Source organism: Triplophysa rosa, linkage group LG25 (genome assembly GCF_024868665.1).
Source record: "Triplophysa rosa linkage group LG25, Trosa_1v2, whole genome shotgun sequence".
NCBI lineage: Eukaryota > Metazoa > Chordata > Actinopteri > Cypriniformes > Nemacheilidae > Triplophysa > Triplophysa rosa.
In genome coordinates, this window is record NC_079914.1 from 8,276,321 (window position 1) to 8,303,526 (window position 27,206).

Consider the following 27,206-nt stretch of genomic DNA (forward strand, 5'->3'; position numbering starts at 1 on the left):
AGCTGTCCGTGTGTTTATTTCTTCTGTCAAAAACAAATTGAGGCTTATGAGGAAAGCTTTCCAGGGTTCTTCTCCATATAATGAACTTCCACGGGGGGCTGTTGGTTAAGGTCCAAATTTCAGTTTCATGCAGTGAAATGCAGTAATGGTAATAGGGCGGATAGTATGCGGATTGGGACGCAGCGTAAATCTTTTGAAATCTACGTCACGCCTAACCCTTCCAACGTGATTGCGTAACACGAAGTCGTGGACACGCATCCTGGAGGCACTCAGGGTTTTGACTAGAAGGGATACAGCTACCTCCACTGGGCATGCGCACTTCAATACCGCATTATTTTTGTCACGCTGAAAACAGTTGATTAATATGTTTTTTATTATTGTAAGGTTAGGTTTAGGGTTGGGGTAGGTGTAGGCATTAGCTAATGTAATTTATTGTAATTATATGGCGAGATTTTGCACCACTTCCGGACGTAGCTGTATGCCTTCTAGCAACAACCCACTCCGAGGCAGTGCAAGTCATATATATATATTTTTTTTTTTGGAAAAATGACTAATCGTTTCGCTAGACAACACCCTTATTCATCGGCTGGTGTCGTGTAGAGCCTTTTGAAGTTGCAATACATTTTTATTTTTAAGTTAACCCATTAAGAGCCACAATGGTTACAAACTCTACCAACTTATACTTTGAGTGTGATTCATTGGCCAAAAAAGTAGAAACCACAAAATAAAATTCAAGTTTAATTTAAAGAATATAAAAAATAATAGTAATATGTTGAAATGTATTGACCGTGACAACTTTGTGTAAATCTGATATTGTGACAGCCCAGTGACATTAAGCGGGTTTCCATCACTCTGGTTTTCGCATCAGATACGAGTGATGGAAACGCCAAATTTCAAATTAAAAACCCTTAATTCGCATAAAGTTTTTACGCTCGCTTGAGGTGGTTTTTCATTTTTGCGAAAAAGGGTTAATGCGAATAATGAGAGATGGAAACGCATTTGCCGAATAAATTCCTTCAAAAAGTCACGTAATTTCACTATGAGACGGCGTAACCTGACTAACCAGAGTACTGATCTTGTTACACAGCATCAGAAATTTTGTTATGGTCATTCTTAAATGCCTGAGCAAAGTCGTCAAAGTATTTCTGTAATTGCCTCTTATAACTGTCACTACTGTGTTTCCCAAACAGCAGTCATCCACAAAAGCACCGCATTTATTGTGTTTCGTAATCGTCTGCTTGCGCAAGTATTATTCTATATGAAAATTATTATATTCAGTGGCTTCTCTTACTTTTCTTACTGATATTTAGTGGCAGTTTGTTAGGAAGTGACGGTTGACTATTTGGATGGAAACGGTGCTTATTCGAACATGTTTTATGCGATATTCCAATTTTGCGCATGAGCTAAATTCGCAACTTTGGATGTAAACCCGGCTAGTGAGACCATAGTACGGTGGTTAATTTTCGTAAGGGATAATTGTTAATATGGCGTGCCATATTCTCATGCATGCCATTTAAAAATAAAAACGTTTACGTATTTAGTCGTTTGTATTGCGAAAGCATGGTCATGTTGACGGTATTGTTTGTGTTTTTACTCGTCGGATTGAGCAACTTTGTACAGGACTAGTGTAGCGCTGCTTCCTATTGGTTGCTGGAGGGGTATTAGGAGGGACGTGAACTACAGCTGCTGGCAAAGTGTCCTATAGTGTGACTGCTGGGGGAGGGAGAGCGAGATACCTCGAGCAAGCTGCCATGTATTGGATATGTTTACCATAGCTTAATTTAAAACACGTTTAATGTCCTTGGATCGGGGGCACGTGGTGGAGCTTCAAACGACTGCTAACGTTACGTGAACGAGTAATCATCGAGAGAAGCTCGTACTCGTTAATCGTATATTGTCACCGTGTGATTGATCGGGTCTGTTGGCTCATCGTGGACGAGTTTAGCTTGTTTGGCTATTGAACGCAATAGCAGGCAGCTCGAGCGTGTTTTCAAACCCTCGAAAGTTGTTTGCGGGGTGATTTGCGACTTCTTCCTAAAGCCTGAGTGTCGAACAAGCCCGGCTGATCGCTTGTTTGGGGTAATATGGCTCAGCGTGGACCGCATCATGTTGCGAGTTCTCAAAAAGCGTTAATGTTGGAGCTGAAAGGTCTCCAGGACGAGCCGGTGGAAGGCTTTAAAATAACTTTAGTCGACGAGTCGGACTTGTACAATTGGGAAGTTGCGATTTTTGGACCTCCTAACACTCATTATGAAGGGGGTTATTTTAAGGTGAGTGAACATTTACTAACGTTACAGCTATTGATCTCTTGACGTCAGGCTCACTTTTTTGTTGTAATTTTTGAACTTGTGAGGTAAAATTCGCATTTATTCCTGACGTTTACACGCGTCTTAATCGAACATTCGAAAACGAGGGCGGATCATTGTTTTGTTAGAGATGCGAGTAAAAGTAGAAACTAGACGTATTAAGCGCTAGATTGTGTCGTTCGCACGTTCGGCGTTCTCATTTTGAACGCAAACGATCCATTTGTCAAACATTTGGTCTGTACTAGATGAAAGAACTGCTCTATTGTTTCTCATCGTGCTCTACTTTTATCCCCATCGGCATTTTTCATCTTCGTACAGTAACAGTATGTTTTACAGTTTCCATGCAATTTAGCAGGTTGTTTGTAAGAGCTTTACAAGATTGCCTTGTCGACCCTGAATTGTCTAATTCAGAACAAACTGCCACATTGCACAAAATTTATTCCAAAATCCAAGCCAGTTAGCCTAATTACTTATATTAACATATTAGTGCTAAATATGCTCTACTATTGTACAAGAGATTTCCTGTTTTTCAAGTGTGCCTGTAATTTGTCCATTACTTAAAGGTGCAGTTTGTAATAATTTTGCTGTAAAATATACAAAAACCACTAGGCTAGTGTTATATATTTTGTTCTGCGGAGTACTTAAAATATCTCAAATGTTTCCAACTACTTGTAAATCGTGAGAAAATCGCCATTCTAAACAGTGACACGGGGCTGTGCAGTCGCCTGTCAATGGCGTCATATCCGCGTTCCCCTTTGTTACCGCCTTTACTGACGTAGAAACTGCATGACAACAGTGTCGTGGACAAAATCGGAAGTAGCGTCTAGCAAGCCACTAGCTTGTTTCAAGCAGTCACTTATTTATGGACCACAATTATTCGCAACAATTATAAAACTTTACCTCATCCGCTAACATGATTTCTCGTTCCCGTCTGATTGATGGCCATCTGCGGTGGTGTTGATGACAACAGATCCCATCATTCCACGCTCCTTCACAGCGTCATCAAACTACGGCATTGTTGTTGTTTTGATCGTGCGCCCTCTAGCAGCGGTTTTTACAAAATGTAGCTTTAATGTGCATAATTACTAGCAAAAACTCAAAGATACTAAACTAAATGAAACCTCTTAGTTGACCTCACTCTCTGAAACTGCTGTAAAAAGTTTTAAAGGTATAGAAAGTTCACCCCAAAATTGTCATTTATTTAGTCATGTGGTTCAAAACATGTTTTTGACTCTTTCTTATGTGGAACACAATAGAAGATATTTTGAGAAATGTCTCTGTTGTTTTGTGTCCATACAATGGAAGTCAATGACAATGGGGGCCAATGTTGTTTGGTAACCAACGTTCTTCAAAATATCTTTTGTGTTCTACAAAGGTCTGAAAAGACATAAGGTCTATTTGGGGGTCAACTATCCCTAGGTGTTGAAACCTATTTATTGAACTAGTCCTGAGTAACACTGAAGACCTTTCTTTGTATGTGAATGGGATTTTACTGTTTTATCCACTGTCCAAAGTCACTCTGTTGGAACACAACAATAGCAGTTATATTTAGCCTGGCTTCATAGCTATGTCCTTTTGTTTGGCTTGAATGCTGGCCAACCAACTACTGCACACAGCAATGCCATTAGTAAGTGGCCACCAACCTGCTGGGTGCTTTGGATACAGAGTTACTGTTTGTTGAAGCCAGGGTTGGACAAAAAGCAAATGTGACCTGCCATAGTTCAATCAAAACCTTAACAGTGAGCCTTGGCACTCGCGTGCTGTACTCTTAAAAAGAAGGTACTATATTTCCCCATTTGTCCAGTAGAGTCTTCTTGTTGTCGATTGTCTCTGAATGAGCTGTGAAAAATCTCTCGAGGGACGAAATACTTTGTGTGCCTGTGTTGATGCGGAAAAGCCTTGTCTGTGTGTTGGTGAGGAGGGAGGAAGCAGGTCACCCCGCCACATTCTCAGCATCCCTTCCAACAGGAAGAGATGAGTAACCGTGTCTTCCTGCACATTTAGTTACCCAGTCAAAACAGAGGTTTCCCCTTTTCTTTCTTTTTTTTTATCCAGAGTGTACGTTGGTAAACCAGCTCCATGCGTTTCCTGAGAATCAAACCTGTGTTCTACCAGAATCACCGAAACTGAAATCTAAGGGCTGGGCAGTAAAAAACCTATTGTGATTACCCGCTGATAGAAAATGATTCATGACTCGTGATATGAGAATTTAGTCATACCTGTTCCTTCTGTCTTTTTCTTCCGTAAATTAAAGGAGATTTGGCACAGTCATCAAGTTGTCATGAGTGGGATCTCTTAAAGCTGGATTCGAGTTCTTACACATGGCATTGAGCTGACAGGTGCAAGGTTTGCCCCTGATCACCCTGTAGTTCCACCGGAGCAGGCACACGCCCAGGCTCTTGGCAGGTGATGAGTGCTGGGCTTGGCTGGGCTTGACTGGGCTTGACTTCGTGCACAAGCTCGAGTCATGTTACCCCCTCCTCTCCGGAGGCTGACAGAGTATCACAGAGAAATGAGAGACTGACACTCTAACCTAGAATGTGTTTGGAGAAGTGAGTCAGCATTGCCTCAATCCACAGAAACTCGATTTAACCCCTTTGATGAGTTTTAGGTTGTTTGTTTTGGAATTAAAAGGTTTTTAGTCGCATGTGTTTTTATCAAATCGGTGTCCAGTTAGTAGGTATTTCACTAGCTGTGTTCCATTACCCTTTTAAATTGAGCAAATTAAAAATACGCCCAATGGAAACACGTCAGTTTCGCAAAAACTCTCATTTATCGCAAAAACATTGTTACGTTCACATGAGGTGTTTCAGGCAATTCCATAATGGAATATTTAGCAAAACTGCAATGGAAACAGTTTTTGTCGCATTTACAGGTCAAGCGGCGCATGAAAAAGTCACATGGTAATTATTTAAAGATGGCGCGGTATAGGGATGGGCGATATGGCCCTAAAACTCTTATGATATTTTTGGGTATTTGTTGTGATAACTATACAAATGACGATATAACTATAACACCATCCACCGCTGTTTTTTGCTACAAGTAATAGTAGCTGCATGCGGTCTAGAGCCTCAGAAACACAAACATTAATCAAAAAGTAAAACGTACCCCAAGTCAATCAGGCTCCTAAAATATACCTTCAGTATTTTTGTAAATATTAAATATAATGGTGACATTAGACTTAAAAAGGTTGTAAGAAAGAATGAATTAAATTAACTAAAACTCCATATACACATCATGTCATACCTAAACTGTATATAGCCTATTGTTGGGTGGAAACGATCGTATCACGCGGTCAATCACTCTCTCCTGAACTGTGTGAACCTTCTCTTCTCACAGAAACATATACTGTATCGGTCTATGACTTGCATTACAGAAAGAGATCAGAAAAATGCGGATAAAAGAAATCAAATTAAATAATCTACGCTGCCTGTCATACACTCATAAACGTATTTGAAATAACGTAATAGAAACTTGCATTTTGTACTGGATGTAAACAGGCAGCTGAGCGGTCCGCGCTGTATCGCTATGAAAGTACATGTGGGCGCGAGCTGCGCACGGGGTGCTCCCGTTCATGCATCCTGTATACTGTTTAACAGGCAAGAAATCTTATTAAACAAATTGTGCAATGTGCATGCGCGTAACATCTAACAAATGTTTAAATAAAGACTTTTAGCCAAACTAAATGTTGTGGTGTTTTAATGTATTATGACTATCAACAAATAATTAACAAACAAATTAATTCAAACGAAAGTGAAACTAAACATTAACTCTGATGCATCTACAGTGCCATCCTTCACGAGAGTTAGAGCTCCTCTTTTAGTGCAACGTCTGCTTCATGTCCACCCTCCGCCATTCCTGTTTTCGCTCCGCGTATGAGCTATGAATGAGTCTCACAAAGAAATACATCATCATGTGCCCCTGATCAGATTCATTTTATTTTAAGAATCTGCCGATCCGAGTCCCGATCCGATACTTATAGGTGCACGCTCCAGGTATATTAAGGTTATTAAAATATTACTATTTAACAGTTCAGCATACTATAAATGGTAGCCTAACATATTGTAGCAAACATAATGACAGAATTAAAGTCATTGCACATTGAGTCCGAAATTTGCTTCCGAAATTTCCTCACGTTAAAAAATAAATACGACCTCACGTTGTGTCAGTCACATTTACACACTGTCTCTGATATTTTTGTCCGTCATAAAAAAATCTGACTGTGTTCGATTTTCTGCATTTTCCGCATCTGTAGCAAGCATTCTGAGAGGGGCATTTTGATAATTCAGAGACACCGCACAAACGAGCGCCAAATACGAAAAAACTAGGAGTGTAATGGTTCTCGGTAAATAATTGAACCGCACGGTTCTCCACCAAAGGTTCGGCACACGGTCCAATGCGCTTGGACCGCGACTCATCTTAAATCTGACGACGCATTTATAATATGGTTCGTTAAAAATTATAATGCATAAAACAGACTGACAAAGTTCAGCTAATGTATGTTTGTCGATGGATACACATTTAATACCTACAACAAATCAAATAACGTAGACAAATTTCAATAGGATTGACGTATGTTTAATATGATCAGTCATTTCTGCTTTCATCGCCCGGGTGTTGAGCGCGCGAGTGCAGGTGAGACCTGAACAGCACATGTTGCTGTTTAAACTAAACTCATTCAAGCCTTGCCAATTTAAACATTTAAGTGCAAGATGATGCACAAGAAAACTCGCTTGCGCGCTGTGAGACGATCCGAAGCGCGCATAAGGAAAGTCTCAGACATGGCGCAAATATTGAGTTGTCTTTGAAGTGCTTAAACGGACAAATTCACACACGAAGTAGGTCAACATGCCCCTCTTGTCGAGTATCTTAACAAACATAGTAGGTTATGTCTTAAGTGAATGGATGAAACTGATGAAAAACAACGCATGTGTACAGTATCAGTGTACTGGATCTGTTTCATTCCTCTTAAAGCGACAGCAGCATATTCCTGCTGTCTGTTAAAAGTCAAGGAAATCACTCACTGCTTGTGACTCAATAGCTTCTGTAACTTCAATTATGATTTGTCTTTATTTAATTTGTACATATGCAATGTTATGTTTTATTTGATTACTTTAATCCATTTCTACCTTGAAAGGTATATATACAGTATCTTATTTCATTTTCTGCTTTGCTCTGTTGTTTTATTGGTGCTGTTACTTGTAGCTTGATTATTTGTTCTTATTTTTATTTGTCAGTAGTCCCTTTTCCCTGAACATAGCACAAATCGAACCTAGCCGAAACCGTGACCCTAAAACCGTGACACAGACCGAACCGTGAGTAATTTGAACCGTTACACCCCTAGAAAAAACGCATTCAAAAAATGCTGTATGTGCAATGACCTTTAGTCTTTTCAACGAATTCAAATAGCAGGATTAGATTAAACATTAAAATGGCCCTCTTTATCAATGACGTATAGTTTAAATGCTTTTATTGCAGCTGGACAGGAGTTAGTCCTCATGAGACAGAATAACAGAGCTTCATTTGACACTAACTAAAACTAAGACACTGGACACAATACTGCAAGTTCGCTCTGTGGTACACTTTGAAATAAAGGGAAAACAGCATCTCTGTCTTGTTAGCGGACATCCGATAATATGCTTCTCATCAGTGTCATTAAGTTTGTTGTCAAGCTCCGGTAGAGCGCTGTATGAAGGAAGAAATCAGACGCTAACCTGTGTTCTCTATCTCAGCGTCACAGAGCTGAGTGAACTCGCTGTAAAACGTCCATTTTTTTGATGGTTTGGTATTAAATTGTTATTATCGAACGAAGCTCCGTTGCTACCGTGTTGCAGAATGCACGTGCTGCTGACATTACAAACTGCTGTTCCGCTGACCGCTGCACATTTCCACATTGTAGACACAGCTCGCGCTCTCATTTACGAAACTTGCGTGACGGCAGAGGTGATCGTAAATTATCAGGCAAAATATATCCCGATCAGCTTAAAATGCCTTGATCGGCCCCCGATCCCGATCTTTGCGATCGGTTCGGGACATCCCTAATTTGTTTAATAATTACTTGGTAATTGCTGAACGTTTCAAATAATAATAATAATGTTTACTTCAATTTACTTGGGCGACTAACATTTTGCCATCATGACAACCCTGTAATACAAACACTTATTGCCATATTGGTTGACGTTAAAGGCAAAGTTCACCCAAAAGTATGTCATCATTTATTCACCCTCATGTTGTTCAAAACCTACAAATGACTTTCTTACTGTGATGTATATCAAAAGATATTCTGAGAAATGTATCTGTGGTTTTGTGTCCATACAATGGAAGTCAAAGGGGTTCAGTGTTGTTTTGTTACATTCTTCAAAATATCTTTTGTGTTTTGCAGAGGAAAGAAACTTATACAGGTTTGAAATGACATGAGGATGAGTAAATAATGATTTTTGGTTGAACAATCCCTTTAAGGCCTTGTTTTGGCAAGTGCTCTAGTTCTTCATAGAGAACTTTATGGCCTTCTAATTATGCTAATTACCAGCATCAAGTAGACCCCTGTTCATTCTTAACAAGCTTTTGGTATCAACTGATGCAATGGTTGGTATTAACAGAACAACTTTCTCACTCTTGCTCTGTGTACTTGAGACTGTTTATAAAACGCGGTTTAGTGCGCGTCAGGGACAGTCTCTCCAACGAAATGCTTCCCTTCAAGGACTTGACCCTCCCTCATCCTATCTAATGTTTCAGCAAGGATTGATAGGAACAAGGACAGGCGGCAGAAGGCGAGGAGGCTGATGTAAAGAATTGTGAGAGAATACAACGGTGTGTTCAAGGAGTTCCAACAGCGATGACCTGGTTTATTTCCCTTACCAGCCCAGTTTCCATGGGAGTCTCTTCATCTTTTCCTGTCAGATGGGAATGTAGGAGAGAGATTTATTTTTAGGTCGCGCTCCAAGATAGGGATTGTAGAGCAAAAATGTATTGTTTATTCCAGGCGTCTTACACTGTCATTTGCATTGGCGTCAAAGAAATACATGATGTAAAGGAACGTATCGGAGAATTCCCGAAACGGTTACTCGTGTTTAACATGTACAGATGAGTCGCTTTTCCAGCTGTTTAAAGAACGATAAGCTATGCAACTTACAACCCTTTCCCTGCCAATAGAGTTGCTAGTTAGGAATCATAAATTGTAAATGCAGATAAACACCATGTTCAAGGCAGTGAACAACCTATATAGAGATGGAAAAACGGTCATTCAAAACCTGTATATGACAAAAGATATATCAAGAAATGTCTCAGTGGTTTTGTGTCCATGCAATGGAAGTCAATGGGGGGGCAGTGTTGTTTGGTTACCAACATTCTTGAAAATATCTTTTTGTGTTCTTCTGGAGAAAGAAATGCATACAGGTTTGGAATGACATTAATTTTCATTTTTAGGTGAACTGTCCCTTTAAGGTAGTACAGATAGAGAGTGACGCCCCCACAGGAACTCTTGTGTGTCGGGTCATGCACGGTGTCGAAGAGCTTCTGCAAGCTGGCCTGGTGAAATGTAACACCGTCCCCTTCTTACACGGATTCCTACTTGAGGTTTAATAGGTTTGCTTGCCTGAAAGTTGCACCGCACTTCTTGGATTTCAGGAATTGAGTATCACAATTGAGTATCACTGTATGTACAGGTGCCACTGTATGCATGTGTGTGTGTTTGCTTTCTGGTTTTGTCCTCCTCCCTACCCTTCCCCAAAGAGTTGTCTCTGAAGCACGCGACAGCTGACCATGCCAAATCAGCAAATGTGTGGTGTGGGGGTTGCGGAGGGCTCTGTACGTCTGTATGGTTGTTGCCCACCACCCGCTGTAGTGAAAGGCACCAGGCTCTGCTTGCTACAGATTGTGAAGGACTCGTTGAATGTCCATACATGCAACATGTATTCAGGCATAGGGATGTCAGACATGGTTCCATTAAACATCGAATTAACATTTCACATCACTGAGGTTCACGGGGCCTTTATTAGGGGTGGATAACTGCCAACTCAACATGTTTTTACACTGCTGGGTTTATGGGAGAAGAGGCCCACTTCTTATTTTGTCTATGCAGGGCCTCATGAGTTTCAGCGGCGGTCCTGGAGGTTCAACTCTATACTTAAGACCTTTGGGAAAAGTGTGCAGTAAATAGTAGAGGATTCAAATAACTTGGATACTCGGTTCTGCATGTAAATGTAATAACACATGCATGTTTTAGCTGAATTTATTTGTGCATGTTGAAAGCATACGCATACACATTTTTCTACATATGTTTCAAATGGAGAATGCAAATGAAAGGCGAATTATCAACCTGTTCCAGAAATCACTTAATGCATGTTTGTTTGCCTTTCAAATACATACTGAAGCTTTTGAAATATGTGTAAATTTGTTGATTTATGCAACCAACTATGTAATTATAAAATAAATGCAAGAATACATAATTACAAGTATCTGTTTATTTTTTGTTTGTATAATTGTGTTTTGATAAGCATTTATGTTAAAAAGCGAAGGTATCGTAGGGATTTTGGTTTTCGGTTTCCATTCAGTGACGTTTATTTGCTCCATATATGAACTCGATATTTCATCTTGCACAATTCCTGGCAATGTGCTTTTAATCTCTAAACCTGATGAATGTTTTTTTTTTCTAGGCCCGCATCCAGTTCCCAGTTGACTACCCATACTCGCCCCCTGCCTTCAGATTCCTCACCAAGATGTGGCACCCCAACATCTATGAGGTAGCATTCCTGTTATGTTAATACAACGTCTCTTCTGCATTATGAGTTTTATCAGTAACACTTTACAATATTAGGGTTAACATTAGTAAATGGGTCAAAGACAAAAAAGGGTTTGAGCATAAAAACAATGTGTAATACTGCTTTAAATTGTTGTTAACAAAAGTAAAACGTTTTCGAGTTAATAGATCGTCACAGTGCCGATGGAGGGCAGCAAGTGATTTTCTCCATAGGAATCCACTATAACAAACTCAATTTTGAGTGCGTTTTGCATCGTTTTTGACCGTTCAAATCGATTAAACCATGAAAGGTGTTTTTATTGTGTAGCAAAAGTTGATGTTCATGAAGGGGGGAAATGCGAGTATTGACTGAGAAACGGAGATAAAAGTGGCTTGTAAACCTGAATCTACGGTTGGGATAAGCCGAGCCGGATGACTTTCTAAAAAGCTTAATGAGGTTTAACGTACCTAAACAATGACCAGGTGAGCTCTAATTTACTGCTCAAGAACCTTGCCATGAACACTAACTGCAAAGACCGAGTCCTGATTAAACAGATAAAATGATAAATCCCGCATTAAGCATTTCTCCCCCATAGAAGTCCATTATAATGAAATGGCTTAACGTACCGAAACAACGACCACGTAAAACCAAATTTCTATTAAACCTTAATTGTAATAAACACTAGCTGCTGTTAAAAGAACAAGCACTTATTCCAGGGATAAGAATAGTCTCACGTTAAGCTTGTTCTTCATTGAAGTTCATTGTAGAGAAACCACATAACGTGGCTCAAGGCAGCGACCAAACTGAGTAAAACTTTTCTGTTATCATGTTTAGGTTTGATATCCGTGATAAACAAATGTATTTATTTTGGTGTTCCGTGGTTGTTGTTTTGGTACGTTAAGCTGTTTCCTTATAATGGACTTCTACGGGGAAGAAACGATTAACGCGAGATTTTCACTTTATGCATTTAAAAAGGGCTCGGTCTTTTAACGGAAGCTAGTGTTTATTACAAGTAAGGTTTGACATAAATTTGGGTTTACCTGGTTGTTGTTCAGGTCGTCAAACATAGGTACTTTCATTTTGTGATGGTGAATTCCTATGGAGGAAAACGCGCCTCGCGCGTCATAAAAACCAAGTCATTGCAAACAACCTGTTTAATTGCATTTTTGTTTTTCTAAGTAAAAAATAAATATGATACATTTTTCCCTGATTTACAGAAGATGCCCACTAAAATGTTATTCAGTGTAACAATCTTGTCAGGCATTTTTACAACAAAAATCAATTTATGACATATTAAAAGACTAATTACTTTCACCCCAAATGCTAATTAGTTGTAATTTTACATTTTTTTAAATTTGCAACTATCCTAGGTTTTGCCCATTTGTCAGTAAAATTTTTTACTCCTTTAAAGCACTATAAAATGTAATATGCTCCCTTATTCTTTTTTATTATGTACAAGTCAGAATAAGCATGTTGTTTGAATTTGCATAAATATTGTGTTACACTGAATGACAATGTAACATTTCAACCAAATTTTGACATTTTATTCTCCAAAACTTAGTTGAAACCATAAAGTAGACATTTTACTTACATTTAATGTGCTTTATATGGATATAAAGTCACCTTTGTACATTTTTTTTGATGGAGACATCTTAACGTCTTTGACCAAATGCATTTGCTAACATGAACTAACAATGAGCAAATAGTTTTTTAACTAGTTAACAAATATAAATGTATCGTAAAGTGTTACCGTTTTATCTTGTCAGATTAATTAAATGAAAAATTTAGTCAGCATGAAACAAAAGTAAAATGGTCATATTCTTTTCCGTATCGCAACTTATATTCGAGTGAACAGCTTCTGAAATGAGAAAAAATGTCATGCCGTCTTTAAGAAATAAATGCACTAATATGGTATGATTTTTCAATTTTGATTTCATGCCGTCTAAGAAATAAACGCACTAATATGTAATGCAATTCAGGTTGAATGGAATGAAAAAAACAAGTTATTTTAATTGTTTATTTAATAATGACACCTGTAATAATGGAATAGTTAAGACTGATACATATTTAACTATTTATTGTTTTTCAGAATGGAGATGTGTGTATTTCCATACTGCACCCACCGGTAGATGATCCACAGAGTGGAGAACTGCCATCAGAAAGGTGGAACCCCACACAGAACGTCAGGTACAACCTCCTCAAAACTCATTTTTCTTATACGAATAGCATGATCGTTTTTTTCCAGGTGCATCACTACTTGATCGTTATAATGTTTATAAAAATCTATGACTTTTGTGAATGGTTTGTAATTGTTTGCATTACGGATGCCACAATTCTCAATATAATATTGAGCCGTTCGGTACGACCTCCACGGTTCAATACGTGTAAGTGAATTGTGGTTTTCCGGTTTTGCGTTTAAATTATTTCCGTGCGCTTAACTCTTTGAACTGTCCATATTTGTCTGTATGTCTGTGCGCTGAGACAGATTAACGCATCCCCACGAGTAAATATCTAATGGCGAGTGGTGGTGGAGCGGTGAAACGAGGCTGTCTGCAATGCGAGAAGCAATGTGCTGTTGAGTTTAATGCTGAAGAACAGACGCGGGTTGGCCTAGCCTAGCATTGTATGCCCGTTGTACCAAAGTGATAATGTCCGAATTTGGCAGATCAAGAATGTACTTTGTCTGTTTTACACTGCATACGAAAGCAGCACGTTCGCATTGCTCTCACCCAGCACCATTGCATTTCTTCCCATTTATTGTAATGGCAGTGAGTTGCGCGTCTTGTTAATATGTATTATCTTTGCCCATTGAGCGCTAGTGTTTGCAGTGTTAAACGTGCACTGCACATTTGTCTGTTTACTTCCATTACAGCAATCGCATGTTTGCATTACATTATTTTAAATACTCTGATGCGCAAAACCTCTTCAAGAAACTTATTTTATTTTACTGACATGTTGAACGGTAAACCAAGATCTGCTGTGAGCTGCCAGTGTAAATCTTTACATTTATTCAATACACCAGGAATTTGTACAAATTGATTTTTGCTTAAAGAGAATAAAATAAGTCAAGTAAAATAAAGAGAATTGCAATAACAAAAAAACGTTTTACTGTTCCTGTCACATAAGCATAGAATAATGAAAAACACTTTAATGTGCCAAGCCATCAGAACCGAACTGAACCAAAAACTGTGGGTAAAAAAACCGAGGTGCATATTGAACTGTGGGTGAGCTGTATTGTTGCATCCCTAGTTTGCATGCTATCTCCCTCGGCAGTATGAGATCAATAATGAAGACGAATGATGTGATTAGTTAAATATAATCAGTTGATACTGTGATGACTTGCCTTTCAGGACTATTTTGTTGAGCGTTATCTCACTGCTGAACGAGCCCAACACGTTTTCGCCGGCTAACGTGGACGCCTCGGTCATGTATCGCAAATGGAGAGACAGTAAAGGGAAAGATCGCGAGTACGCAGAAATTATCAGGTTAGAGAAACTGTTCTCTTGTCCTTTTTTTTTTTTACAAATTAAAAGATGATTTTTCGATATTTCTAGACCACAAACTGTTAATTCATTTGTCCAGACATGGCTTTGCGATTTTCAAAATAAATTAATTTACATTAAACATTGCATGCATCCTTCATGATGGTGTTTTGAGGGTTGTGCTCATGATCTCCATACACAGGAAGCAAGTACAAGGCACCAAAGCAGACGCTGAGCGGGACGGTGTCAAGGTGCCCACCACGCTGGCAGAATATTGCATTCGTACCCGTGCCCCACCTGCCGATGAATGCACCCTATTTTATGATGACTATGATGATTATGATGATGATGACTTGGATGACGAAGAGGAGGAAGGTGAGGACTGTTGCTATGATGAAGATGACTCCGGGACGGAAGAGTCGTGATCCGAACTTTCCAAACCTGAACTTTTCACCCCCCTTGTTTCTTGACCTTGTGGTGTAGTTGCTTTTAAATCTTCAATTCAAGAGGAATATTTTCTGGTTATTTTTGGTTTCCGTCTCAGACGTCTGAGGATCTTTTTACCTAAGATCACTGACTGAGCAGACAGCGTCGCGCTGACTCGAGATTTTGTGATATGAGGCTTTCGGGTATGAATTTGCGGAGGTTATTGATTTATCGGCGAACCGTTCCTGTTCTTCTGTTCGAGCTTGAACTAAATATGGCAGTCAGCCCTCAGATATTTTTGAGGGTTTGTTCTTTCTTATTTTGTTTGGTCTCATTTTGGGGGTCAGGTGGGGTTCAACCGATAAATGCTAGAGTCCTGTTCAGTGCATCCGTCTTTATTTAGAAACAACTTGCCTCTCCAAGGCACCTGATCTCAGGTTTTCAATGTCTGTGAATAACCATATTGGTGTCTAAGGTGGTTAAAGTAGCTAATACACATTCTCAGGGCTACTGCTTTTTCAATAAAATGCAGTGCGACGCGTCTTCGGCCAAGGATTGTGTTTCTGAAGAAGCTTCTCGGATAACGTTTTCTCCTCCAGACGCTTGCCTGATGAGTTACATAAAGCTCTTTCCTCCCACTCAGTCTTTCATTTTATTCACAAACGTGTCATTTTGTTTGTTGAGGTAGATTTGTGTATGTTAAAATTAGCTGCTCTTTCTGTTTAGGATATTTTAGATTTTGTTCTCTTGTCTTTTTCATTTTAAACTTTGCAGTGACTAACGTTTAAAAGCTCATAATCTCCTCAGGAAAATGAACTCTGTTTGGGAGATCTGTATGTTTGTGGCCGACCCTTTGACCCCAGCAGACTCTTTTATCAAATTCATATGCACACTGGGGGTATTTTGGGTCACTTTCCCCTCTTGTTTGTATTTTTCTTTTCTTTTTGGTATTCCTTGTAAATCTATTTAAAGTCTGAATAAAGATCTTTATTGGGATTGCTTGGATTTTTTATTGTGTATTTAAAGATTGTAAAAAAACAGCATAGTCAGTTTAGTCTGCTTTACTGTACTGTTTTTAGTTCTCAATCTGTTCCTTAACTATAAAAGCATATTTAACTCCTTCAGTGCGTTTTCACAAACATAAGCGAGACAAAATGTTTTTGTGTACGTATGTGCTTGCTTGTGCGCGTGTGGATGGATATAAGATATATTTAGGTTGGTACTTTGGATACTTGAATATTCATCTCGATGTCAGTGTCCCAATCAATCTGAATGTACAGTTGTGGTCAAAAGTTTACATACACCTTGCAGAATCTGGAAATGTTGAGAATGTTAAAAAAAATAAGTGGAATTTTGAAAATGAAGGCTCGGGCTCAAAATAAAAACTATATTTATAAAAATAAGCCCGTTCAAAAGTTTGCATACACGTGATTCTTAATACTGTACAATGTTACTTGAACTTTCAATGTTTTTATGTTTTGTGATCGTTGTTTGTCCTGAACCATTAAACTGTCTTTGCTTTTTCAGGGTCCTCTGCGTATTGGACCCCAGTTCAACAGTGACTATATAATATTGAGATTCTTCTTTTTACACTAAGGACAGACTCATACACCGCTATTACAGTAGATACAAACATTCCTTAATGCTCAAGAATGCAACTCGATACATTTAAAGTCAGGTCGGTATAAACCTCTAAAAATGATAATTGGTGTCAATGGTTATTATTTTAACATGTCTATATTTTTGTAGCATTTGGAGGGTGCTAATAAATGAAAGTTATTTAAACTAAATAAACGTTAAAAAAAATCAGATTTTGCATGTATGTAAACTTGACCACAACTGTGTATACTGTATGTATTTCCTGTCTGTACCAAAGTAGCCACTAGAGGGCAGTGGATGGCTTCTTATAGTCACAGGGGTATTACATTTCCAGCCCAGACTCACTGTAACAAATAGGATTTACCTCATGTCTGCTTGAAAACATCTTCATCACCATTCTATTCTCCATTAACTTTAAATGTTTGAAAATGAGGACTATAAAGGGATCATAGTTCTATTCTAGGACATATTCTAAGAGGGTGAGAACAAAAACCAATGACATCATCTTTAGTGTCATACCTATAGGGCCAAAAGATAAAGGTCCATTGTGTAATTTCTTTGGAGGATCTATCAACAGAACTGCAATATAATATATATAACTGTCATCAGAGGTGTATAAAGACCGTACATAATGAAGTGTTATGTTTTTATTACTTTAGAATGAGCTCAGTGTTTCATAGTACTTTGTTGAAAAAGCTCATGTGACGCAGTCACTCCATCAGCACCCTAAGTCAATAGATTGCATGGAAAAGGCATAAATCTTGATCGTATTCAGATTGTAGGTGGTGGACCTTTTAATGAAAGAGGAATGAAAGAAATCTGACAGTCTCATACCGAGAGCTATTATGAAGGGCCTTTGACAATACAGCACAATAGTCTGGGTTCTTGCTGCTTGGTTATGATGTCAACAGACATGACTTGAAGGTCAGTCGAACGGAAATGTTCTTGAGCACCACAGGATAAAGTACCAGCCAGTGATATTTATGTGCATAATGATGCGTTTTGGTTTTAAAGGGAAAGTTCAACAAAAAATTCAAATTGTGTATTTACTCACCCTCTTGTCAGTTTAAACCCATCTGACTTTCTTCCGTAGAAGACAAAAGATTTTGAAGAATGTTGTTAACCGAACAGGGAGGGCACCCATTGACTTGCATTGGTTTTGTGACTGTACAGTAGACATTCTTTACACATGTCCATACCATAGACATTCGTTAAAATATCTTCTTTTGTTTTTTTGCGGAAAAAAGTCATACAGGTTAAAAATGCCAAGAGGATGAGTAAATGACACATTTTTCATTTTGGGGTGAACTGTCTCTTTAATGACACTTCAGCAGCAAGTTGTGAAAAAATGTCAAAAATGATGTGAAGCCAGTAAATTTCATGTTTTTTAAATCATAAATGTTGTTCTAGTAGGTCGAGAGATTCAAACAAGAGGGTGGTGGGTATAAACTTGTAGTCTCCCAGGAGGGTGTGCATGTCTGATGCAGTTGTCAAGGAAACCCATGACGGCGAATGGAGTATAACAATCAAACTTACTGTCCAATGAGTGTGTGATGTGTATTCCGCTGCTTTTCCATCAAGCTGTGAATTGTGAAAAACATGAGCCATGTGAGCTACATGTAACTTGTTGGAATACAGAGTACCCGGAGTCTTTTAGCTGTACAACTGTGACCTTTCCTCATTTTCCAGGTCAAGCCTATTTTCTTGGTATTCTTCTTTGTTTCCGTTCTCCATGCAACTGAACGCTTGAAATAGAGGAACAAATTGTGACCAGGTAATGCACTTGACGTACATCCGAGCAGATGACGAGCAGGTTCCTTATAACAATAGATGGTCTGATCTGGGCATTTCATTCTAAATGTATCTACAGTTCTTGCCGTTTGATATTAAATTAAAAGAACAGTTCACCTAAAAATGAAAATTCTGTATTAATTTACTTACCGTCAAGTTGTTTCAAATCTGTATACATTTCTGTGTTCTGATGTACACAGAAATAAATATATGGAAAAATGCTTGTAACAGTTCTTGGCCACCATTGACTACCACAGTAGGAAAATGCTTTATAAATTTCTAAAGAAGATATTTTGAAGAATGTAAGAAAGCAAAGAGTTCTGAGGAACTTTTGACTACCATTGTCATTTTTCCTACTATGGTGGTTAGAAGTGGCCAATAACTGGTTACAAGTATTCTTTCAAATATCTTTGTGTTCATCAGACACAACAAATAAATTGAGGGAGGGTAAATCATGACAGAATTTTTATTTTTGGGTTACTTGTCCTTCTATGTGACTCGCATTGCAAACAGTTTTTGGAAATTATGTTCTCTAATTTCTTGGCTCGATTTATATTTTTCTGTAACTTTTCTGTTCAAAACATTAGACTTGCGCACTGGACCTTTAAATGAAGCCTTTCTTAAAGTCCTCAAAATGTCTGTTTCCATCCTCCCGGGTCACTATTTGTATCCTGTTCTATTTCTGCATCTGTAAAACTCTATTTGTTGCCATAGATATGGGGAGGTCTCCAGGGAAACTAATAGCCAGATCGTGGCTCGAGATAGGCAAGTGATTTAAATTAAATCATGTCAAGTGCTTTCGCGCTCCCCTGACTTCACTTTTTTTTATAGCCTTCGAACAGTCATTTTTAGAAATGACTGAGCAACAAACTACCGAGCGCTAATTTTCCACGTAGCCTACTTCGTCCACTCTGGGGGTTGCGTCATATTGGAGCTAATTTAATAAAGCAATTACGAGCCCTACAAACCTAAACATTTCTAACAATACTGTGTACATACACTTTAAAACATTCAATTTCACCGATCGCTGTTTGACATTAAAGTACCGCGAGAGCTTTTCGAAAGCTGTGCTTTATAATTGCTCTCGCGGTACTTTGATGTCATACGCTGATCTCTTTCACAGCGCCGTATAAAGTCAAACGCATCTAATTCTAGTTTAAATCAAGTCGATATTTGCATTGTTTTAAACACCCGTGTCGAACCCGATGGTCGGCATCTCCACTTATTTCGACTCGGATCGGAAGCTCATCGTGTCCTCTGATTGGTTGGCTCAGGCGCGCGTGTCTTGCAGGAGTATATAAGCGCAACAGGCGCGACCTGTGGATGTGATCCTCTCAACGCAGCGTGAGGGAGAGACAACGCACTCTATTGAACATCGATGTGCCTGTAAACGTGAACGTCTGTGAGGATTTGATAAGAGGAAAACCCTTTCCAAACCCAGTGAGTAATTTACGAATGCAACAGGTTTGAAAGTTCTTAAACTTTAATATTTTTCAAGTTTAGAGCCATTGAATAAATACAAATATTAGCTAAATCCCGTTTCAAATGGAATAATGATTTAATTTAGACTTTGATAGACTATTGATAATCTACCATAGATGATTAATATGTCCGTTTTAAGAGAATTTTGACGCGTTTTCCGCTTTGACTCTAAAAGTAAAACAAAAGGAACGAAATCTGCCCACATTGTAAAAGTAAATTAAAAGGGAGCAGCCTTTCTTTCTCTTGTTTTCGAACGAGTTTAGTGAGTCCGTTTATGCCTCAACAAGTGGGAAAAGACAACACATATTTAAGATGCGCTCATGGTAACGGCACATGCCGTTTGCAGGCAAGAATATCATTTTTCTTAAATAGACAGTTTAATAACACAGCAAGGATTTTTTTCTTGAAATTGCTGGACAGTTTTTTTAATTGCATAAAAGGGACTCTATACTGACTGAAATATATTTCTTAACACTGCCAATGATATTGTTTTATCAGTCAATTCCAAAGGCAAGTTAATGTTATAGTGAGTGAGCAGAGAAGCTCGTGTCCTTTTCAAATCAGACTTTGCTTGGATATTAACAAAATACAGTCACTTTCTATGTTAAGCGTAACCTTTAGGATTTTTTGACAGAATAAAATATATCTTAAAGTATCAAACAAATATCAGCAATGTTGATAAGGTGCGCATGGTAAAGTATGTATGATGTCAGATCCTCCTCATGATGCATTACAAGGGCACTTTAATTTGAAGTTTTACGTAAATGTATATATATGTTATAAATGATTGAAAATTACAATTATATAGTTTTTGTGCTTCAGGTACATTTAATGGGTTGCATTCAAGTTAAAACATAAATAATACCAACATAAGTAAATTGTAAGGATACAATTAGGCACATATAGCTCCTTAAGGTATCAACTGCACAGTTTTTCTTTTTGCAGTATGTGTAGGGTGAAAAATGTGGGCCACTTAAGCTCTAATGTTTGCATTTCTTGCTCCATCACAATCACATGTTATTTTGTTGGTTTGAGATGTTGGGGTTACAATCATCGTAAAAAGCTTATTTACCCTCTGACTTTACATATTGTTAGAATGTATCATGATGGTTGCATTAGCTGAAGTGTGATTAGTGGGCTTGTCGTTCTGTTTGTGTTTGACCAAACTCATAAACGTGTGTGTGTCTCTAAATAAGGCTCATTGTTGAAATGGAAGATTTCTGTTGCTTATGGTTACAGACGACAGCGCATCACCACTCAGTGGGTTATACCCAGAGGGATCATGTGGGTTCTGGAAAAGATCCGGGACTCGGTCGAAACGAATGTCCTCCGACAAGGAGAGGCGGGTGACAAACAAGGCAAGGCACCTGTCTACAGCAACGTCCTCACACCTGATAAGATCCCAGAATTCTTTATCCCCCCAAAGCTGGTAAGCTGCCCACCAGAGACTGAGGCATCCGACGTCAAGTCCAAAGAAAGTTTACGACCCTCCACGTCTGAGCAAACCATCAGCAACAAGAAGATCAGCAGCCCCCGTAGCCCTCGACTGGTCAGCAAGTTGGCCGGAGACACCAAGAACCTTCTTAGGGCTGCCAACCGCCACATCATTCAGATTGAGAGCGCCGACGATGTCGTAGCGGGCGACACCAACGCTGACCCTCAATCACAGACCGCCATGTCACTCCCTTACATCCCAAAGACTCAGACTTCATACGGCTTTGCCACGCTGATGGAAAGTCCCCACACCAGGCGTAAGGAATCCCTGTTCCACTGCGACCACACCAGCCCGGTAACCTCCCCCAACACTCAACGCAAGTCCCAAAACAAGATCAGCAATGAAGGGAACCATCTTAACCCCCCGGACTTCAACACGTCTCACATAAACCCATACCGCTACTTCAGCGGAGGCGAGAGCGACACCTGCTCCTCCGCAGAGTCCTCTCCATTCAGTTCCCCGCTGCTTTCCCGTTCCGCATCCCTGCTGAAGATCTTTACCCACGAGACGCAAGCCAAGGTAGCCAAAGGCAAGCGGACATTCGCCAGGCACAGTTCGGTGTCTACAGACGAGTACAGCTCTGCTGAGCCCAGCCCCAACGTTCCTAGACGTAGCCACTGTTCATCCTTACATGCCGGTGGAGCTCTGGAACACCTTCACGGTGCCGACCGTCACTACAAGGAACACACCATCAACATGCACAAAGGAGGAACCGTCCGGCTTTGTGCGGACTACGATGCCAGCACGGTGCGCTTGCGAATCCGCATCATGGCGGCTGAGGACTTGTACGAGCCCATGTTTGACATCAAGAGCATCAACTGCTGCGTATCACTCTACCTCAATCCGGGCAAGTTGCAGAAGCAGAGGAGCACGATTATAAAGAACAGTCGCAATCCCGTCTTCAACGAGGACTTCTTTTTCGATTCGGTGACTTCGGTGCAGGTAAAAAACCTAGCTCTGAAGATCAAGGTTGTGAATAAAGGCACTAGCTTAAAAAGAGACACGCTGTTGGGGGAACGCGAGGTTCCTTTGTGCAAGATCTTAGGACTTCAGTGAGGCCTGACATGGGTCACTCTCTTCAAAGGTGGAGTAACATCTTCTGTAATAGATTTGTGCTTTGTTGTCTTTGGTGCAGTGGCTGATTTAGTAGTCAGAGATTTTAAAAAATGCCAACAACAACCACCTGCTCGGCATCAAGATATTTGGATAGTTCTGAACTTTTCGTCAGTATATCTAGAAAAGCCTACAAAAAAAGTATTTTGTTTGTTATGTTCTGTATTTTTGAGACACTGTGTTTACCTTTTCAATTGTAAAGACTTTTCACAGCGTCGCAGACCTTTGAAGATACACAATGGCTCTCGGTGCTAATGTTAGCTTTGATCCTGGATGCATCTGGTGTGTAATTTGGAGAATAAACAACCAGAATGGAAAATCGTTACGTCACACTTGCGCATCTCTTTGTCAGACTTTGATTTAAACTTGTAAATGCGATGATGTTCTGAATTCTTGCAATGCCAGAATGTCATTTGGTGAAACCCAAAAGCCTTACTAATGGGAGGTGGTGTAATTTTGCTTGCTCAGATTGGATTCATTGTTTGACTGAGCGTTATTGATGGAATTGATTTCTGACCCTAATTATTAGCAGTGTCTATTTGTTGGGTATTTTGAATGAATGTTTGGGCACAGACCTTAGACAAGAGCCTTTTATAAAAGGGGTGTATGTGAAAGACTCTACTCACTAAAGTCTACTTACAAAAGTTTCTTATCGGAATATTAACTTACTGTACACTGCCAATACACGCTGCATTTCACCTGTAGAACAGAAAAATGGTTGATATGTAATATGCATGAGGTACTAATACTAAAACTCTTTAAATATTTCTTTCAATTTAAATAAAAGTATTAGCCAAACTATTATTTGAAAAACTTAAACTAAATGAATATTAGAACGTTTCCTCGGCAATAAACTAATATAAATTTAAGTTGAGGCTCTAAACTTAACTATAAATAAACAAAAGCTAAACCATATAAACTATTACTTATACACGTTGAATTTATTTTTATTTTAGTATTATGTTAAAAATAAATAATAAAATGACAAAAGGACATAACAAAATCGCTAAAAACAAAAATGAACAAAAAACAATAAACTACAATAAACAAACAAGCAAAAAATAATAAAAATACAATAGTACTTAAAACCAAACTCCTCTGAAAACAATAAAAGAAATGTAAATTAGTGAAAAAGCAATATTTTATTTATTCCCGCTTCTTCATATTAAATTTTTTACACATTTAGGAATCAAGTTCCATTTCACAGAAAAACAACAAAAGATAATCTTTGAAGTGCTTGCTAAAGCTCATTAACATAATTAATAAAAGAATCTAAGAGCTCCTCATTAGTGAATAATAGATGGTGAGTTACACAAGTGAGTAACCAGAGTTGGACCACCAGCATTTCTATATTAATAAAATGTTGATTGTGGTGTAAATTATTGAGTGCTTAAAGCATATAAAGCTTTTCATTATTTCAAGTGTTTCTTTAAAATTTCCAAAACCACTCGAATGCTGGAGTCTCCCTGTTTTCACAGGTGTATTTTGCAAAATGAAGAAAGTGCCAATCCTGTGTACTTGATGTATAAGTGAATTGTTCACTGGCTGTTTAGTGTGCTCCTGCAGAACTCTGGTGTTTGTAACCCGTGTGCATGGATAATATTTTCACTGTGGTTATCAGCCTGTTTGATAGAGATTCAATGTGCTCTGATTTTTCCTGCACGGTTATTTAACTGATTGTTCAACTGGTGTACTTGTATCTTAAGTGGACAATTGTGGTGGGGGGGTGCATGGGTTTTGTTGGGGTCTGGTCTGGAGTATTTTTGCAACTTGAGGAAAAATAAAAATAAGTTTGTGGCCATTTTGCTGTTGTTTTTAATACTACTGGGTCTATGTCAAGCAGTCGAACTCTGCTGGGTCCCCATTTGTACATGTTTTACCAAATTTTCAAAAGACTTATAATTGTTATATAAATCCATAATTAAAATGTTCAATGCAACAAATATTTAACAAACTAAAAAATAATTGTATGTAAAATTAGAGATTTTGGTCCTTTAAACAGACAGTGAGCCGTTTAAGAGCGCGAGGTCAAAGTTTAGCGCTTTACACATCTACAGTCACCATGAGAAACCTTTCCAGAGGTTTCTGAGGTTTGTCTCAAAAAAGGCTGGAAAGATCAGGCATCACTTTCTGGTAAACAGGTAACAGCAGTGGGTGCTGCCAGGCCACCACCTCATTACAAGAGAGAAATAAAAGAGCGAGAGAGCAGAACAGGGAAAGGAAGAAAGAAATAGAGCTGCACGCCTGTTACACTCCCGACCACCCACGCACGCATGCACGCACGCACGCACACACACACACACACACACACACACACACACACACACACACACACACACACACACACAGCCTGTCCTATTGCCCTTTTTGACCCATTCCTATATAACATGAGACACAAACAACATTATGGCTTTTTTTAAGTTACATTGTGTTCCGCCGTGTTACATACATTAAATTCATTATACACTTCAAAACTTACAGTGTGTTTATTCTACATATTTTATTCAGTGTGTGTGTTCCTTGGGTTTCAAATCCAAGACTTTAGGGCTCTTTATGTAATGATCTACCTACTGAGCTAGAGGAACACTGTTACGGTACATTGTTTTGGGGTTGAACATCACCAGGTGAAAGATCTGTGAAAATGACACTCACAACAAACAAATGTTTTTCAAATAGCATTGTATTATTTATAAATGTTCTTTGGGCAAAGAATAATATTACGTTTGTAATATAATAACAATAATGTTTGATATTTTTCCATAACAGGGTTGAACTAAAGCTTGACAAAGCTATTGGACTCACAAGGTTGAGGTGTTTTCCCGGACATTGCAGGTTGCTAACAGGTATTCTGAGAGGTTGCTAATTGGCAAGCGCCACTAAAATGCTAATTTATCTTCACTTTATCTTCAGCCACCTCAAGTTTAATTTTGCGAGTTTAATCAGTATATATGTAAATTCATTTGTTGTCTAATGTCTAGACTGTTAATCTTGATTAAATGTCTGAAAAGAAACAATTTAATTTGTCACCAGAAATGGCACATTCTTCAGGGGACGACAACACATACTTCATGAAGATCTGTTGTGATTAAAAGCCCTTCAGTCCTTATCAACATGGTGATTTGTTCAATCGAGATGCGTTTCTAAAGAGCTGCTTCATTTTACAAAACATTTTACTTATGACTTTAGTGTGGCATTATGGCATTAGTGATGTTTATTTTTGATCACACCTATGAATTGAACAAACCCCCAAGTGATAAGCTTTGGTATGTACTTGGTCACACATCATTATTTTGTGCGTATAAACAAGAATGATAATTCTGTACTGTTACCTTCCATTTGATTTAAGATTTTTGACTCCAGCTTTTCACAAGCAGCTGCATCCGAATGGAACTAACACGGCAACACCCTGGCAACAGTTTTGTTTTCCACATCAAGGAGTCACAAGGGTGCAGAGTAAGTTCCGAAAGAACTCAAATGATTCTCAATAGTTCCTTTAGTAACCTTAAGGTTATTTTGAGACACTTCAATAAAAATACATTTATATATTAATATACAGTATTGAAATCACAGATGTTTTTTTGTACTCAAAGTTTTTGTTTCTAAAGAGATCTTTCAGATAACTTCAATACAGTTAATACGCTTGGATTTGGAAGGCCACTTTGGAAATCAGAGACCCGACATAATCTCTATTTGGTTGAAACAGCCCGTCAGTTTTCCTTCGGTTTCAGGGAGCTAAAGGTAAGGGCTATTATTGGTTGGGGGATTGCTATAGCAACCACTGAGACGGGGAGCAAGTGGATGTGCTGCTGCCTGTCTGTTTCATGTGCTGGAATGAAACGTGGTCCAACATGCTTTGACAAACCATGCCGAATGATCTGATACCACAGTACATTGTTCCTTTTTATAAGATGTATAGTGTAGCATTTTATTTGCTATTAATAGAATAGAATAGAATAGAAAATAGTGTATAAGTCTATATGTTTTTGTTTGACATACTGAAATATGCATGTTTTTTATGTTCTTTAAATCTTGTTACTATTATGTTTTTTGGATCATGATGACAACACAATATATGGTATTCTTAGAATTAATTTATTCTTAGGTTTTACATCATGGATGCACTTACAAATGGTGGCTTGGGATATTTCACTTGACTGTCTTGATAATCTTTCCATGACCTTTAAGACCATCTGTAGTGTCTTAGATGGTCTTCTCTTGTTGCACTCTCCAACCTGAGCAATGAAGCTCAGCTCAGTGATCACAGTTCACTCAGTTCAGGTTTATTGCACCTAGAGGCACCATCCGGCCAATCTAAATCAGAGTGACACGTGTTCCCATGGAAACCCATTGAACATCTGCCCCGATGATAATAGAGAAAAAACATATGGTGCTGCTTTCAGTGCTTGAATATCAAATTTACAATTACTGTGCATGATTTCTTGAAGCCAAATACATTTTAGCAAATGAATAAAACCATGCTAGTTCTTTATTGTGTAGAAGAATATTCCTGTGTTCAGGAAAGCACTGATTTGAGTGAACTTGGCATTTGCACAAGCGCTTTGGAGTTTCTATGTATAGTCGTCACTCGTCAATCTGCGCATGATTTATTTTATGCAAAACTTGCTCTTATGAATAAGAAGTTGGTCATTTCCAAAAATGGAAACATGTGCTACTTATTGAGTGTGCACAAATGATTGAACCAAATGAGCATTTAGTCATAATTATAAAAAATACATTTTACAACAACAAATGTGAATGTGAAATAGTGCCAAAA

General features: G+C 38.6%; 2 protein-coding genes across 2 annotated transcripts; both read left to right on the top strand.

The window, feature by feature from the left end:
- The first annotated feature begins 1,659 nt into the window (after positions 1-1,659).
- On the top strand, positions 1,660-15,948 carry cdc34a (cell division cycle 34 homolog (S. cerevisiae) a). Its single transcript, XM_057326159.1, has 5 exons — positions 1,660-2,270; positions 10,961-11,047; positions 13,134-13,231; positions 14,395-14,529; positions 14,729-15,948. The coding sequence occupies exons 1-5, from the start codon at positions 2,085-2,087 to the stop codon at positions 14,949-14,951; spliced, it is 729 nt and encodes a 242-aa protein (XP_057182142.1). The 5' UTR covers positions 1,660-2,084; the 3' UTR covers positions 14,952-15,948.
- A 3,559-nt stretch (positions 15,949-19,507) lies between these two features.
- Positions 19,508-24,225, top strand: LOC130548829 (C2 calcium-dependent domain-containing protein 4C). Its single transcript, XM_057325861.1, has 2 exons — positions 19,508-19,782; positions 21,064-24,225. Exon 2 carries the CDS (start codon positions 21,107-21,109, stop codon positions 22,373-22,375), a length of 1,269 nt encoding a protein of 422 aa, XP_057181844.1. The 5' UTR covers positions 19,508-19,782; positions 21,064-21,106; the 3' UTR covers positions 22,376-24,225.
- Positions 24,226-27,206: the final 2,981 nt, after the last annotated feature.